Source organism: Hyperoodon ampullatus (genome assembly GCF_949752795.1).
Source record: "Hyperoodon ampullatus genome assembly, chromosome: 9".
Lineage (NCBI taxonomy): Eukaryota > Metazoa > Chordata > Mammalia > Artiodactyla > Ziphiidae > Hyperoodon > Hyperoodon ampullatus.
Window position 1 is genome coordinate 84,429,349 of NC_136922.1, and position 17,392 is coordinate 84,446,740.

A 17,392-nucleotide genomic window follows, 5' to 3' on the forward strand; every position below is an offset into this window, starting at 1 on the left:
TAGGGGCATCATGCATATAAAGGATTAGCAAAGCGCTTGGTATATAGTAAGCACTCTATACATGTTAATTACTATCAACTAATACTAAGAATTCTCTTTATCATCATAAACTCTCATTTTAGTACTGGTGGCACTTTCTAAAATAAATTAAATCTATCAATATTGAGATGATAAAAGTTTAGGAAAGTAAGACCCAAAGCCTCAAAGTATATGACAGCATAATTCAGATGGAAAAGGCTACTACTTACTTTAACATCATTATCAAACATTTATTTAAAGTGCCTGGATATACATGAAAACGTGCTAGGCACTAAACAAAATTATCAAGACATAGTCCCTGACTTCAAAAATACACAATCAAGCAAATTAATTCTGCTGAGTGGACACAAACAGCAAAACCTCCAACTCCGGGCACTTTCTGAACCAGATGCACCTATGGTGCTCATTAAGTTCCCCTCTGTTTGTGGTATGATAGTGGTGAACATATGTAGAGAAAGAAGCTTCAAAATAAATAATAAACCTGACAAGTGTAGAATGATAAAGATTCAGGAAGAAATGAGCTGTCTTTCCACCCTCTTACCTTCTCAAAAAAATGTTTTAGCTATCTTGGTACTAATGATCTGTTAATTAACCAGAAGAGAAAAAAGGAAAGATAAGAGCTGGAAGCTCAGAACTGAGGTCAAAGAAAAAGGGTACAGAAACAAATTACGAGAGAGAGAAGGAAGGAATTTGGAAAGTTAGAAAAGCCAGAATAATTTTAGGTGACTTTAAGTGAAACACATTTTATTCTGCCGTCTAACATGTGCTTAATGCCTTAGAAACCAAACAACTAACAGCCGTACTTAAGATTGCTGATCCTTACTCCTTTTCAATCTTGAGGTTTACACTAGCTCTTGAAGTCAGAGAAGAGAAAAAGAATAGCATAGAGTACAGAAGGATTCTGTCTAACACCACAGCCAACATCATGCTGCCCCTAACTTAGAGCTCGGCCACTGATCAACTACGAGACTGTGTCTGAATCATAATCCTGATAATCTAAGGATTCCATTAGAAAAGTAAATTCTAAAACTCCTAACTAAGGAACTAGAATATTTCCAAGGGCCACTACAAGAAACCTGGAGACCTAATTTCTAAAGTTTTAGAAGCATTTCAAATCTCATTTTCAGTGGTCATGCTATTTGAAGAAATCTTTTACAACTTCACAGCAGGAAATGATATTCACTTGTGCTTCTATCTCCATACCTACTTGCCGTAATACCTACTGGGAAACGCCTCTTTCTATACCTGCAGCCTCAAACTGTAGTAAAACCACAAAACTCCCCACTACCTCATCCACAGGCTCTTTAAAGCAAACTGAGTAGAACAGCCTACTGACCATAAGGCAATGTAATACATATTCCTAAAAAAATGTGAAGGTACTTTTCAACAATACAAGCAATCTGTGTCAACCGAAAATTTGGCTTTTATATATATATATATATATATATATATATATATATATATATATAAAACTAGGCTAAAAATTAAGGATGGATAATTTATATATTGTTCAAGAATGTATACATTCAAGGTTTCCTTCATGAAGTAGGGAGTAAAGAGGAGGGGAAAGAGACATGAATCGCCAAAATGGTTATTGTGCATGCAAGGTATATCTGCATGTTATAATAAACACCTGCTTAGGGAATTCCCTGGCAGTCCAGTGGCTAGAACTCTGTACTCTCACTGCTGAAGGCCAGGGTTCGATCCCTGATCGGGGAACTAAAATCCCACAAGCTGGGCAGCATGGCCAGAAAAAAACAAAACAAAACCAAAAACACCTGCTTAGTGTCAGCTATACTTCATCCAGCTTTTGCTTGCACTATACAAACTTAAGAAGTTGAAGCGCAAGCCATACCTTTTACTGTTTCTCCTCTTCCACCAAATTTAGGAATAAAAGGTTATCTTCAGGAAGGAAGATGATTTGAATTCTATAGAACTCTCAATTGATCAAATTGCAGCAAAAGTGGATATAATTTGTAGCCAGAAATAGGTCTTAATATAAAATAAGGAGTTTCTGATGGTTCTTTACCTGCTTCACTACTCCCCCCAACGACAACAAAAAGTACTATAAATACTTGCTTATACAGCCTGTGTGTAGAAAAGCTTCTGGCACAAATTTCTTAGGCCTCTTCTCAAGACCCTCAAGCCTGATCCTCTGAGATGACAAACCTCACGAGTCAAAATAAAACCAAAAAGGATGAAGACCAGAAAGGAATAGGAAGAACAAGGAATTTCTAATCACTTACTTGTTCATTCTACTTAACTGGTCCTAGTTTAGTCTCTAACTCCTATGTTTCCCATGATCCATTAATTTGGCTATTATGATAAAATATTCTTAATCTCTCTAGGCCCTTCTAATTTAGACAAGTCCTGACATAATGCTGTTTTTTTCTCTATGACCCAGATGAAATATTTTTACAGTCCTTGGAACCCTTGATGACCCCTCCTAAATTCCTGCTCTGTGGCTCTAAAGTTACGACAGTAGAGACAAACTGTATGTGAAAGGTCCTGTGGAAACAGGTGAGTGGAGTAAGGGAACTGCAGCAATTGGGCTCTCCTCCACCAACATCAGGATATTTCTCTTTCTTCCCTACAGTATTTAACAAGTAAAGCAGAAAGGAAAAGGCTGGCATACACACGAGAGGCTGCAGCAAAGAGCTACCCCAAGCTTTTTAGGAATCCTCATATCTTTCCATTTGTTATAGGTACCTAAGTCTGGAAAATACCTTTGGAATATGTCTTGTGTGTAGGAATGCATAAAAGATAACACCTTGCAAAAGTCAAACATACAGGTTTAATAATGTGCAACTAATGAAGATGGTTTATAAATGAAATAACACCTACACATTTAGTTCCCTAAATATATTACACTATTAATCATTAAAGTTAGACCTATAAGTACAAGTTTTCCATATGTGGAAAAGTAAATCTGTTTTTAAATTAAAGAGAAATTATCACTCTAATTCTTAAAAATAAAACTATCAGGATAAATTTCAAGTGTAGCTGCTCATAGTCACTGAATAAATTTAAATTTGATAATAAAACATTTAAGTTTCAACCAATGCACCTTCGTTGAAGCACATTTAGCTGAAATAACTTCGAGTCTGGTTTATTTCCATCACATATAGTACATTTTTCCAACAAGAGCATGTACATTCAATATAGAACATTTCCAGCAACAGTTACAGTCTTTCTAGTTTCCTTTCACAGTATATTTTAGTGCAAAGCACTGGGAAGGGTAAATGTTTTTCTAGCTATGAAAGCATTTTATTATGACCTTGTGGATCTTCAACATTTAAAAATTTTATACAAAAAGTATATAGATGGACAGGGTCCCTCCTAAGTACAGGGATGAACCTATATAAAAACATGGTATATTCTCTGCTGTACCTTTTAAAATTATAATTTGACAAAAATTACTAAAAAATAAAATATTCCCTAAAAAGTACAAAATATTGATACACAAAAACCTGCCCAGTATTTAATTAAAGATAAATGTACTTCCGTTTTCCCTAAAATCTTGATTACAAAAATGGACAAAAATTCATTATTTTCTAAATTTTACAGTAGGGATCAAATATTATCTAAAGTGGTCATTTAAGATTTTACTTGGGAGAGAAAAAGAATCAGGGTTTACACCCCAATCTTCCTTTTTTAGCAATATTTAAAGAAATAAACTAGTATTATAAGAAGTGGTTGTGCAGGGATTGTCTGCATCCATAAAATAGCAGTAAGCTATTTATTACCTTCATATTAACATTAGTAAATGTGTGGTCTTTTAAAAAAAACTGAAAAATTAAGTTGATTCTATCATTAAAGTGCTTTGAATGAAACTTAAAGAAAAATAGGGGAATGTTTAATTTTCATAAAAACCTCAGATGTTTACAAATGAAGAATGTGATGATCCATGGATGAAAATGAACCGGAAGTTTCCTATAGTATATATTTTAGAATGAAATTCTCAAATATTTAAGTTCTATAGAACAAGTTAGAAATAAATGGATGTAAAAATAATTACAAATATTTAGTAGGCTAAATATTTATAATGTGTTGAGATTTGTCTTTTGGTCCTAACATACGCCCACTAGGAAATTATATATCTGTACAATCCAGATAAAAATTCTGCCAAATAAAGTGGAACTAAAATCGCTAACATATAAAGTCTTTGTTAATTAAAAATCACCAGTGGTGATATTTTCTTCAGGTTGTTGATCACTTAATCAACAAACTGCTGGAAAACAAAATTTGCAGCATTTTTGTAGAAACTGTAGACCAAATGCACAGGGGTGGTTAGCTGATGGACTGTGATGACAATACAAAATGTCACAGCTACTTGAAAGTGCTGGAAGAGGCAGTGCCTTAGAAACAAGTGGTTAGATGGTTATTATTTTAGTCAGAAAACAGCAGTTACAGTCATATATTTATCAAATTTTTTTCTTTTTTTTCCTCATAGTACCATTTGAAGATGTTTAGTGGTTCTAACACCAATTTAAAGTCTTTCCACAAAAATGAACTCCAAACCTTTTCGTACATCACTTGAAGTTATCTGAGGAGAAATGGGAATAAATGAACACTTTTGAGTTTACCAATAAAACCTTATTTTCAAAATAATACAATAGTAAATGACTTCTAAAGGATGGTTTCATCTCAAGTTTTCCACACAAATAAAAAATGTGTGATAATCAAACCACAACATTTAACCTACTCAGCACTCAAACTAAGTATACTGCTTTAGAACCTGAATCCAAAACTAATTTAATACTAATTAAATATATTAAATGCATTAATACAGGGACACAGGTACTGAAGGTAAACTTTAAAAATACAGAGAGACTTGCAAGAACAAGTACAGGGAGTCTACTCCTTATTTCATATTGCATTTTAAAAATCTACATTTGTTCCAAAACCCTCTAAAAAACTAATATTTTTTTCTTTCTTCCCAATAGGAATTTTATTTTTCTTGCAACACACAACCACAGGAGAAAAAAAAAAAACCCTCCTTAATAATATTACCTATGTTGAAATGATCACCAAAACTTTATTTAAACAAAAAGGTAAAACTAAGAGGATCGGGGACCTAAACAATCACTTTTTCCAAAGATCAAAACTAAAAAACAGGAACTAACACATACTCCCAAGGAGAAGGAAAAATAAACCCAAACTTTTGTTTATCAAGTTTCCCCCTTTGCCTGGAAGCACTATGTTAAACGTAAATAATAAATGCTAATTGTTCTAAATTCAATTTGGGGATTGTTTTTCTGAGTGCAGCACTTTATTTAGCCGTCACAGATTAATTTAACAATAATTACAGTGCCTCAAAAGACTTTTTTCCTATAATTATCGCCTTCACAAATTCATTCTAATATACTTAACTTCCTACAATGTATTAATTAGTAGACTAAGTCACTGAATCAAATTAAACCTGTGCAAAGTTAGTTAAACAGAAGACTTCTATTGTAAACATAAGCCAATATAAATGTATATATTTTACAACATTGAGAGGAAATCACTGACCCTGTGCCATCTACCTATAACTATATTGCATTGTCCTGTGGAAGATAAGTTCTGAAGTTAACTTTTGTTCCCAAGCCACTGGTATAAAGGTCACTGAAGAGGTAAATGCGATATGCACATTACTCTTGCAGTTCCCACTGCCGTAAGATATATGGAAGCAAATGTGTTAAAATGGAACCAGCTATAAATTATGGTCAAATGATTTTTTTAGTTCGATGGGGGGAAAAAAGCAAAACTCTGTAACTGTTCCTCACCAGACAAGAGCCTTAGATCTTGTACTTCGGCCTTTGGTTTTGTTTCCTTCAGGTGAATTGGAAGCATTTGCCTTATGAGTTTTCTTATGATGTTCAAGATAAGTCTTTTTGGCAAATGCCTTTCCACATTTATTGCATCTGTGAAGAGAAAAGTTTTTTGTGACTTTTACTTCAATACCAACATCAGCTACTTCATACTTTTTACTAGGAGAGTTAGAAGTGCCATCGTGTTTTGAATCACTATGTTTTGCTTCGTCTCTTGAAGGGCCTCTTTTTGCCACTTTATTTAGAACAAAATCAATGGGCTTTTTTATAGCTCTGATCTCTAAACTGGCTGTTATTTTCCCAAGATAACGGGATGACTTTTTATGAACCACAGTTATATGTCGTATCACATCACGCTTCCGACGAGTTTCATAAGTGCAAAGAGGACACTTGTAGAATTTAACATAAATGTTATTCCCATCTGTGTGCAATTCAATGTGCTTAGTCAAGTTCTGTTTGGAAGTAAACTGACGTTTACAAAGTTTACAGTAAAGTTGCTTAAAGTCAAAGCCAGCTGAAAGTTTTGGCTTCCTGGTTTTTTGCTGGCCACCTGCAGCAGACGGACTAGTTGATTTAGGGCTTTCAGAGTCTTGTTTAACTTTATTTTTCTGTGCTGCCGGTGCGTTCTTTTTTTCATTTGAATGATTTGTTCCCTTTAATTCATTCTGTGGAGAATGGATAATGGAAGGGGGTGAAGATTCTACAGAATCTGCTGGTTCAACTTTAACTTTTATTTCTGAACTGTTGGCAGTATTATTGGGGCCTTTCTCTCTTTTAGAGTTTGTTCCAGAAAGAGTTATCTTGTGGACAATTTGCATATGTCTTTTAAGCATTATTTGTGAACTATATTTCCTCTTGCAAAGGAGGCATTTGCATGCAGTTAAATTGTATTCAGCCTTTGAAGACGACTTTTGTTTTCGAGCCTTAAAAGATTTTTTAGGAGAAACAGAATCCAGGAACAAAGGTTGCCCAGGCTTTGTTGCTATATCAGGAGTAATTGAATCCCTCCTTAGTCCTCTATGAACTTCATCAAAATGCCTCCTTACATTCGCTTTTGTAGCAAATGATTTACAACATACTGGACAACTCCTACTTAATGGAACTAGAACATTCTTACTGCGTCCTTTAGAGGATTGGTTTGGATTCTTTCGTGTTTCAATGTACTTTTTTAGTTCTTCCATTTTTTTCTTGTGTACTTTTCGAATGTGACGACGAACACCTCGTCTGGAATTGAATTCTTTTCTACAAAGACAACATATCAACTGGTGACCAAAATCAGAATTGTCAGAAGTTTCCAAGTCAGCCTGTGATTCCTGCAGTTGTTCATCAGATGTAGGTGCAACTTCATCTGCAACAATTTCAACAGGAGGGGGCTCTACAGTTTCCACCTCTGTGTCTGTAACTGGAACTGTTTTAGACTGTTCAGTGCTAGTTTCCTGTATTTGAACTTCAGGCTGTTCAGGAGTACTGCTTGACTCTGTGACTTCAGTAGGATTATCAGTCCTTGAAATATACTGAAACACTGCATTCTGATTAGTTTCTATGGGTTCTAGCTTAATAATGTATTCTCGCTTGTCCACACTTGGATATATGGCTTCTAGGAGATCATTTATGGCTTGGCTTTGTTTATCATTTACATCAGGAAGGTCTGTTAAGGAAAAAACAACATTTTAATCTGAAATAATTAGCCTGCTCTAGCCCTCTAATATTTTTAAATGTATTATGAACCTCTATTTTAAAATTTATTATATTACTGGTTTGCATTTATTTTTACAAGAGCATTATCTACTTTTCAGTATTTCATGAGTATAAAAACAAGTATTAATTAAATTAAAATTTGCTTTAATTTACAATCTCATCATGGTACACAAATGTTAAGGAATAGATGCAATCTGAAGAGTTACTTCTAATAAGGGCCCTTAATATAAAATATTTAAGCACATGGGTATTCTAAACAATAAAATAATATTTCATATTTTTAGGCTAGCAAAGGCAAATCAAAGTTCTCATAACCCAAGATGGATAAAACATCATGAAGAATGTTACTACATATAAAAATAATTTTTTTTTTAGAAAACATAACAGCATTCCTATTAACTTAATCCATAATAAATAATCTCATCTAATTGGGGACATTTGAACATCTTATGAAAAATGAAGAAGATTTATAGGAAAATATATAAACATGAATGACAGGATGTATAGAAGTGTTTGCTAAATTCAGTCCTATTACATGTCTTAACATGGCAACCTATTAAAACAAATGATTAAAAACTACAGATTAACTCCAAAAACAGAGTTAGTTTTATTTATCTGTGCAATAATTGCACCGTCTGTCGGCAACCTAATATTCCTATTGTAACAGAGTTGTCTAACACTGGTTATGTTTCTACATACAATGTTAAAATCTAGCTACAAGTATAGCATCAAATCTGGTATCTAATTATAAATCAAGAAATGACTCATCATAGCTCTTCTAGTCTACTAATCTTTCTTTTTAAAATGGATAAAGTGGTATCTATAAGAGGAATTATACTTTCACAGAAGTATTTCTACAATAAGTATTGCAGAAGAGTGCACAATAATACAGCAAATCCATTTATCTATTTCCCTCTAAAATTCAACTAAACTTTAGTTCACACCAAAAAATAACAAAGAATAACTACCAGGAAATTAAATTCCTACTAGTTCTTTAATTAAAAGGTTAGATTTGAAACTTATCTCTATAGACTACCTTTTCATTTATATTTCAAGGATAAAAAGAAGTATAATAAGATCTAACAGTGGTAGGGAAAGTTTCCAGACAAATATGAAATTTCTGTTTCATCTATGTCCTATAATATACTTTAAATAAGCTTCATGCTAATAATTAAAGCAGTACTTTTGATATTTGGAGTTCTGCATTCCATTTCCATCCCAAAAAGGTTAAGCAGAAAAATGCACAAAATCCATAATGCAACTGTAATATCAAACTAACAAAATAAATTCTATATTTTGTAAGTCCACAAGAGTTAAATCCCTGAACAAGAAATAATGAAAGTAACCTATTACTTATTAAAATATTTTAAGGAATTTACATTATTCTTTAAAGCAAGAAAATAATACCATTATATATACTGCAACTTAATCATACAGAGACAATATGCTTAATTCAACAAATATTTGGTTCCACAAAGACTTTGTTAGGCTAACTACCTGCCTTTATCACATAAAGCTATTTCAGATCTCAGGTTAGCCCATAACACAATCTAATTTCTGATAAAATGACTTCTCTAATAAACTTCACTGAGAATAAAACTGATCTTCAAATCAAGACCCAGAAAACACTAGAAAGATTAACAAGTATTTTTTAACGCTCTCTACAATTACCAAAAAAATCAACTCATTTACTCATTCTTTGCTCTATTTCCAACCTTCTCATTTACTTAAGGAGAATCTAAGTTAATGATGAGTCATATCTGGTAACAAGTTGTTAAGAAGTAAGGAGGAAAAATACCAACACCCTCATCAAGCATTAATATTTTAACTTACAAAAATCCTGGATATAAACTGTATAGTCCATATAAACATTCAAAAACAATATCCAATACTTTAATACAAATAAATATACTCAAAAATCTAACCTCATATATCTTTAGCAAAATCCAAATGAAAAACAGATATGAAAGTATCTATTTAAGAAACTGAATATAACATTGAGTCAAGTATTTTATCTTATTCTCTATCACTAAATTATCTGTAACTAGACATTGATACCATTTTAACATAAATGTACAGTTGTAGTACAAGAATACATAGCAAAACGCATAATTGAATATATGAATAAAACTTACTGTCATCCATCTGGAGACTTGGTGGGCAGTAGAATTTTTTATGGGTAATTAAATTTGGTAATCCTCTGAAGAGACTGCGGCATAATTTACATTCAAAAATAGTGTCCACATCTTTTAATAAAATATGCTTAAGTTGTTTAGTTCCTGAGGGAAAAAAGAAAAGAAAACTTCACACAAAAGGTAACTTTAACATGCAGTTTTAAACTGGGCAACCACTGTTGACAATCCAAAGGTGCAGTTTTACTCTTTAAAAACAAAATACGGGCATTGCCAATGTCTACCACACTATACTCAGAACTAAGTTATAAACTAAGTTCTAAGCAAAATTCTACTATCATTTGGATATTAGGACAGCTGAAATTGATGGTCTTTTTCTAATTCAGCAGCCAATCAATTCCTGGGCTATCTTAACAAGTGCTTCCAACATCTGGTTGATCATCACAATGACCGAGGAATAAAGATGTACATGACCCACTCCTGGAGATTCTGATTCAATAGACCTGGAGTGTGACAGAAGAATTAAATGCCACCCCAACCCAAGTTTTTGGCTGGTTCTTCCAGCTCTCTTTCACATTAGGAAGTAAACATGAGTAATACACTTTCCCCGATTCCTTAAAGAAGGTCAAAACTGTCACAGGATTGTCTGTGACTTTCTTTTTAAATTCAGCTTAAATTACTTCGGGTTCTGGGACAACGTGGGATATGGCCATTCAGCGTGAGAGTAATGAATCCTTGTCCATGGTTTTGAATTTTGCTGAGGTCTCTTAATACCACCAGAAATTTATTCAAAGTCTTTCTCCCTCAAAAACTCGCCCTAATTGCAATAAATTAAATATTGATATAATTACTACTTTAAAGCCCGTCTTTTCCACTAGATTATAAGCTCCAAGGCAGCCAAGACCAAGCCTGCCTTATTTACAGCTACAAAGTGTTCAGCTCTAATAATGCTCAATAAATATTCGTTGAAGAATTGCCACTGATCTACGGAATCTAAGCATTATGATGATGGAAGATCAAAAGGCAGAGAAAAAATAAACAGCAACAAGCATTCTTTAAATCTTTAAAATAAAACACAAATAGAAGCTCTTCTGTCACTACTTCCTACAGGTCTTTGACAAAGGTAAATTGAAAAAAGTGATCTGCAGTGTTCACTAATTAATGAGCCTTTGGTTTCCTCAAAAAATGATAATAATATTGACTTAAATTAAAGAGGGGAGGGCTTCCCTGGTGGCGCAGTGGTTGGGAGTCCGCCTGCCGATGCAGGGGATACGGGTTCGTGCCCTGGTCCGGGAGGATCCCGCGTGCCATGGAGCGGCTGGGCCCGTGAGCCATGCCGCTGGGCCTGCGCGTCCGGAGCCTGTGCTCCGCAACAGGAGAGGCCGCGGCGGTGGGGGGCCCCGAATACCACAAAAAAAAAAAAAAAATAGAGGGGAAAAAAAGCGTCCTGAAAAATACCTAAGACTATCTAGGTGCACAGTGTTCCATCATTCAACAAGCACGTGACTATTAAACTCTGAGACTACTAGAGAATAAACACCATCTCAGTAGCATAGTTAATACTGTAGGATCCATAAAGGTTAAGCATTTCTGATTCAATCTTTTGCAATCTGTTTATATTTAATTATTGTATTAATCATCATATTGCATTTTATCTTTTTGAAGACAAGCCAGCCTTCAAATTTCTACTGCAAAAAGATTACCACATTATCAGAACTTTACTAAGTCTTTAGAGATTCCAATTTTGATTATCACCTAGTTGTGTCACCTTAAAGGGCTATATAATCTTTGCACCTTGGCTTATTCATCTTTTAAAACAAACAAACCAAACCTATCTTGGAGAATTATGACAGAAAATATGAACCTAAATTCTAGAAGAATTAAATTATAAATCCAGGTTTCTCCTGAGAAAAAATATATATATTTAGATATATAATAAAATAACTTCCACTATTTCCCAATCCAACTCAAGGTTTAATTTGGTCCACTAGACCATACTACTGCAAAATCAGAAAACACACATTTTTAAAAGATTCAGAGGATAGCTTGGGTATTATACTTTGTATAAAAGTAAGTTCACATACACACACACACACTTCTCTAGTTTATTTCACATTACAAAATATATTGGCAATAAAGTGCTAATATATTTAGTTCATAGTTAACCTCATAAGTCACTGACAAACTATGAGAGATAGGCTGATGATAAAAAAACATTTTAGATACACCTCTCCAATTGATCTACATATAGTTCTCGGTAAGTGTAGGTGGGTGTGTTACCAGACGGAAGAAAACATGGGAAAATTCTGCACTAGACCCATACTACAAATTCAATTCTGCCTCTAAAGGTAGTTAAAAAGGATTGAAGAGGGACACAGAAATAATCTGAACTAGGATTAGCTTAAGAATTCTACTGAAGATCTAACTAGAACGTACAACATGAAGTTATACATAAAAAAAGTTATTTGTAAAAACGTAAAACTGCATCTCTAAATCAGGCTCTGTCAATCAACCATAAAAAAACAAAAACAGTATCAATTTCTTCTTTAGTCCCAGTGACACAGTTATATTCAGTAGAGAGCATATATTTATTCCCAGTAAGCATCCCCCGCCAAAAAAAAAACGAGTTGGGGCTAACCGTGACTCATCAATCTTTTCTTTTTTTTTTAACATCTTTTTTGGAGTATAACTGCTTTACAATGGTGTGTTAGTTTCTGCTGTATAACAAAGTAAATCAGCTATACATAAACATATATCCCCATATCTCCTCCCTCTTGCATCTCCCTCCCCCCACCCTATCCCACCCCTCTAGGTGGACGCAAACACCGAGCTGATCTCCCTGTGCTATGCGGCTGCTTCCCATTAGCTATCTATTTTACATTTGGTAGTGTATATATGTTCATGCCACTCTGTCACTTTGTCTCAGCTTACCCTTCCCCCTCCCCATGTCCTCAAGGCCATTCTCTACGTCTGCGTTTTTATTCCTGTCCTGCCCCTAGGTTCTTCAGAACCATTTTTTTTTTAGATTCCATATATATGTGTTAGCATATAGTATTTCTTTTCCTCTTTCTGACTTACTTCACTCTGTGTGACAGTCTCTAGGTCCATCCACCTCATTACAAGTAACTCAGTTTCATTTCTTTTTATGGCTGAGTAATATTCCATTGTATATATGTGCCACATCTTCTTTATCCATTCATCTGTCGATGGACACTTAGGTTGCTTCCATGTGCTGGCTATTGTAAATAGAGCTGCAATGAACATTGTGGTACATGCCTCCTTCTGAATTATGGTTTTCTCAGGGTATATGCCCAGTAGTGGGATTGCTGGGTCATATGATAGTTCTATTTTTAGTCTCTTAAGGAACCTCCATACTGTTCTCCATAGTGGCTGTATCAATTTACATTCCCACCAACAGTGCAAGAGGGTTCCCTTTTCTCCACACCCTCTCCAGCATTTGTTTGTAGATTATTTGATCATGGCCATTCTGACCGGTGTGAGGTGATATCTCATTGTAGTTTTGATTTGCATTTCTCTAATGATTAGTGATGATGAGCATCCTTTCATGTTTTTTTTGGCAATCTGTGTATTTTCTTTGGAGAAATGTCTATTTAGATCTTCTGCCCATTTTTAGATTGGGTTGTTTGTTTTTTTGATATTGAGCTGCATGAGCTGCCTGTATATTTTAGAGATTAATCCTTTGTCAGCTGCTTCATTTGCAAATATTTTCTCCCATTCTGAGGGTTGTCTTTTTGCCTTTTTTATGGTTTCCTTTGCTGTGCAAAAGCTTTGAAGTTTCATTAGGCCCCATTTGTTTATTTTTGTTTCTGTTTCCATTTCTCTAGGAGGTGGGTCAAAAGGGATCTTGCTGTGATTTATGTCATAGAGTGTTCTGCCTATGTTTTCCTCTAAGAGTTTGATAGTGTCTGGCCTTACATTTAGGTCTTTAATCCATTTTGAGCTTATTTTTGTGTATGGTGTTAGGGAGTGTTCTAATTTCATTCTTTTACATGTAGTTGTCCAGTCTTCCCAGCACCACTTATTGAAGAGGCTGTCTTTTCTCCATTGTATATTCTTGCCTCCTTTATCAAAGATAAGGTGACCATATGTGTGTGGGTTTATCTCTGGGCTTTCTATCCTGTTCCATTGATCTATCTTTCTGTTTTTTTTTTTTTTTTTTTTTTTTTTTTTTTTGTGGTATGTGGGCCTCTCACTGTTGTGGCCTTTCCCGTTGCGGAGCACAGGCTCCGGACGCGCAGGCTCAGCGGCCATAGCTCACGGGCCCAGCCGCTCCGCGGCACATGGGATCCTCCCAGACCGGGGCACGAACCCGCGTCCCCTGCATCGGCAGGCGGACTCTCAACCTCTGCGCCACCAGGGAAGCCCTATCTTTCTGTTTTTGTGCCACTACCATACTGTCTTGATTACTGTAGCTTTGTAGTATAGTCTGAAGTCAGGGAGCCTGATTCCTACAGCTCCGTTTTTCTTTCTCAAGATTGCTTTGGTTATTCGGGGTCTTTTGTGTTTCTATACAAATAGTGAAATTTTTGTTCTAGTTCTGTGAAAAATGCCATTGGTAGTTTGATAGGGATTACATTGAATCTGTAGATTGCTTTGGGTAGTATAGTCATCTTCACGATGTTGATTTTTCCAATCCAAGAACATGGTATATCTCTCCATCTGTTTGTACCATCTTTAGTATCTTCCATCAGTGTCTTATAGTTTTTTGCATACAGGTCTTTTGTCTCCTTAGGGAGGTTTATTCCTAGGTATTTTATTCTTTTTGTTGCAATGGTAAATGGGAGTGTTTCCTTAATTTCTCTTTCAGATTTTTCATCATTAGTATATAGGAATGCAAGAGATTTCTGGGCATTACTTTTGTATCCTACTTTACCAAATTTTATAGCTAAATTACCAAATTCACTGATTAGCTCTAGTAGTTTTCTGGTAGCATCTCTGGGATTCTCTGTGTATAGTATCATGTCATCTGCAAACAGGGATAGTTTCACTTCTTTTCTGATTTGGATTGCTTTCATTTCTTTTTCTTCTCTGATTGCTGTGGCTAGGACTTCAAAACTGTGTTGAATAATAGTGGTGAGAGTGGGCAACCTTGTCTTGTTCCTGATCTTAGTGGAAATGGTTTCAGTTTTCACCACTGAGAACGATGCTGGCTATGGGTTTGTCATATATGGCCTTCACTGGTTGAGGTAAGTTCCCTCTATGCCTACTTTCTGGAGAGTTTTTATTATAAATGGGTGTTGAATTTTGTTGAAAGCGTTTTCTGCATCTATTGAGATGATCATATGGTTTTCCTCCTTCAATTTGTTAATATGGGTTATCACATTGATTGATTTGCATGTATTGAAGAATCCTTGCATTCTTGGGATAAACCCCACTTGATCGTGGTGTATGATACTTTTAATGTGCTGTTGGATTCTGTTTGCTAGTATTTTGTTGAGGATTTCTGCATCTATGTTCATCAGTGATATTGGTCTGTAGTTTTATTTTTTCGTAACATCTTTGTCTGGTTTTGGTATCAGGGTGATGGTGGCCTCGTAGAATGAGTTTGGGAGTGTTCATCCCTCTGCTATGTTTTAGAAAAGTTTGAGAAGGATAGGTGTTAGCTCTTCTCTAAATGTTTGAACAAATCAACTGGTCAGACCACAACTTTTCAATGTTTAAAGCAGAGTAAGCTTCCCTGTAAAAGCAGCACCTTTGTGACATTTTAACTTTAGTATTCCTCTCCCTCTCCTTCAACAGAATCCACACCAACCTCCTCATAATCCTTCCCAAGGGCAGTCATGTCCTCACGGGCCTCAGAAAACTCTCCTTCCTCCATGCCCTCACCCACGTACCAGTGAACAAAGGCACACTTGCCATACATCAGGTCAAACTTGTGGTTCAGGCAAGCCCAGGCCTCAGTGATGGCTGTGGTGTTGCTCAGCATACACACAGCTCGCTGTACTTTGGCCAGGTCTCCACCAGGTACCATAGTGGAAGGCTGGTAATTAATGCCACCTTTGAAGCCAGTGGGGCACCAGTCCACAAACTGGATGGTAGGCTTGGTCTTGATGGTGGCAATGGCAGCACTGACATCTTTGGGATCAATGTCCCACCATGGTACAACAGGCAGCAAGCCATGTATTTACCATGGCGAGGGTGGCACTTCACCATCTGGTTGGCTGGCTCAAGGCAAGCATTGGTGATGTGTACTACAGAAAGCTGTTCATGGTAGGCTTTCTCAGCAGAGATGACAGGGGCATATGTGGCCAGAGGGAAGTGGATAAGGGGATAGGGTACCAGGTTGGTCTGGAATTCTGTCAGATGAACATTCAGGGCTCCACACAATTTGACCTATCAACCTCTTCAGGTGAGTATATGTTGGGCGCTCAACATCAAGGTTTCTACGACAGGTGATAGATGGCCTCACTGTCTACCATGAAGGCACAATCAGAGTGCTCCAGGGTGGTGTGGGTGGTGAGGATGGAATTGTAGGGCTCAACTACAGCTGTGGAAACCTGAGGGGCTGGGTAAATGGAGAATTCCAACTTGGACTTCTTTCCATAACAGACAGACAGATGTTCCATCAGCAGGGAGGTGAACCCAGAACCAGTTCACCCACCAAAGCTGTGGAAAACCAAGAAGCCCTGAAGACTTGTGCAATGGTCAGCCAGTTTCCGAACTGGGTCCAAGACGAGGTCAATGACCTCCTTGCCAATGGTATAGTGACCTCAGGCATAGTTATTGGCAGCATCTCCCTTGCCTGTGATGAGCTGCTCAGGGTGGAAGAGCTGGCGGTAGGTGCCAATGCAAACTTCATCAATGACCGTGGGTTCCAGGTCTACAAACACTGCCCTGGGCACATGCTTGCCAGCTCCTGTCTCACTGAAGAAGGTGTTAAAGGAGTCATCTCCTCCCCCAATCGTCTTGTCACTTGGCATCTGGCCATCGGGCTGGATGCCATGTTCCAGGTAGCAGAGCTCCCAGCAGACACTGCCGATCTGGACACCAGCCTGGCCAACATGGATGGAGATGCACTCACACATAGCTGCTGTTTTGCGGCTGCCGAGCAGATGGCAGAGAGGAGGAGGAGAGGTTGTTGCTTCTTACAGCGCGACTCTTATGTGGTCGATGTAAGAGAACCTGCCTGACTTATCAATCACAAATGCTCCACCACTCTCACGCCACCTATGCACACACACACACACACACACACACATACAAACACAGCTGTGTTGATCCAGGCATACCAAAATTCTTTCAGGTCCTTGGATTCACCAAATTCTCTCTCTCACTTACTTTTCAGGCCTTCACCTATGTTTTTTTCTCTCTGCCTATAACGTTCTCTCATTTCCCTAGTCTGGCTCACTTCTAGCAATCCTTCAGATTCCAGGTTAGATGTCATTTCCTCCAAGAAGCCTTCTCGGACTCCTCCTGTTGTTTGTTAAGAATTCTTCCCCTCGGGCTTCCCCGGTGGCGCAGTGGTTGAGAGTCTGCCTGCCGATGCAGGGGACATGGGTTCGTGCCCCGGTCCGGGAAGATCCCACATGCCGCAGAGCGGCTGGGCCCGTGAGCCGTGGCCGCTGAGCCTGCGCGTCCAGAGCCTGTGCTCCACAGTGGGAGAGGCCACAACAGTGAGATGCCCGCGTACCGCAAAAAAAAAAAAAAAAAAAAAAGAATTCTTCCCCTATATTCCCCAGAGCACCTTAT

General features: G+C 36.8%; 1 protein-coding gene and 1 pseudogene across 2 annotated transcripts in view; both read right to left on the reverse strand.

Moving 5' to 3' along the window:
- The window catches only part of ZNF800 (zinc finger protein 800), a gene marked incomplete at both ends in the record, with an annotated part of 49,065 nt that overhangs the window by 20,249 nt on the left and 11,424 nt on the right, over positions 1-17,392 (reverse strand). Inside the window, 2 exons of the mRNA XM_079710889.1 lie at positions 5,808-7,500; positions 9,686-9,829. Of these exons, the coding sequence (XP_079567015.1) occupies positions 5,808-7,500; positions 9,686-9,829 (1,837 nt within the window). The remainder of the gene's footprint in view (positions 1-5,807; positions 7,501-9,685; positions 9,830-17,392) is intronic.
- On the reverse strand, positions 15,414-16,728 carry LOC307057864 (tubulin alpha-1A chain-like; annotated as a pseudogene). The gene has a single exon. The product of its transcript is annotated as a tubulin alpha-1A chain-like (transcript).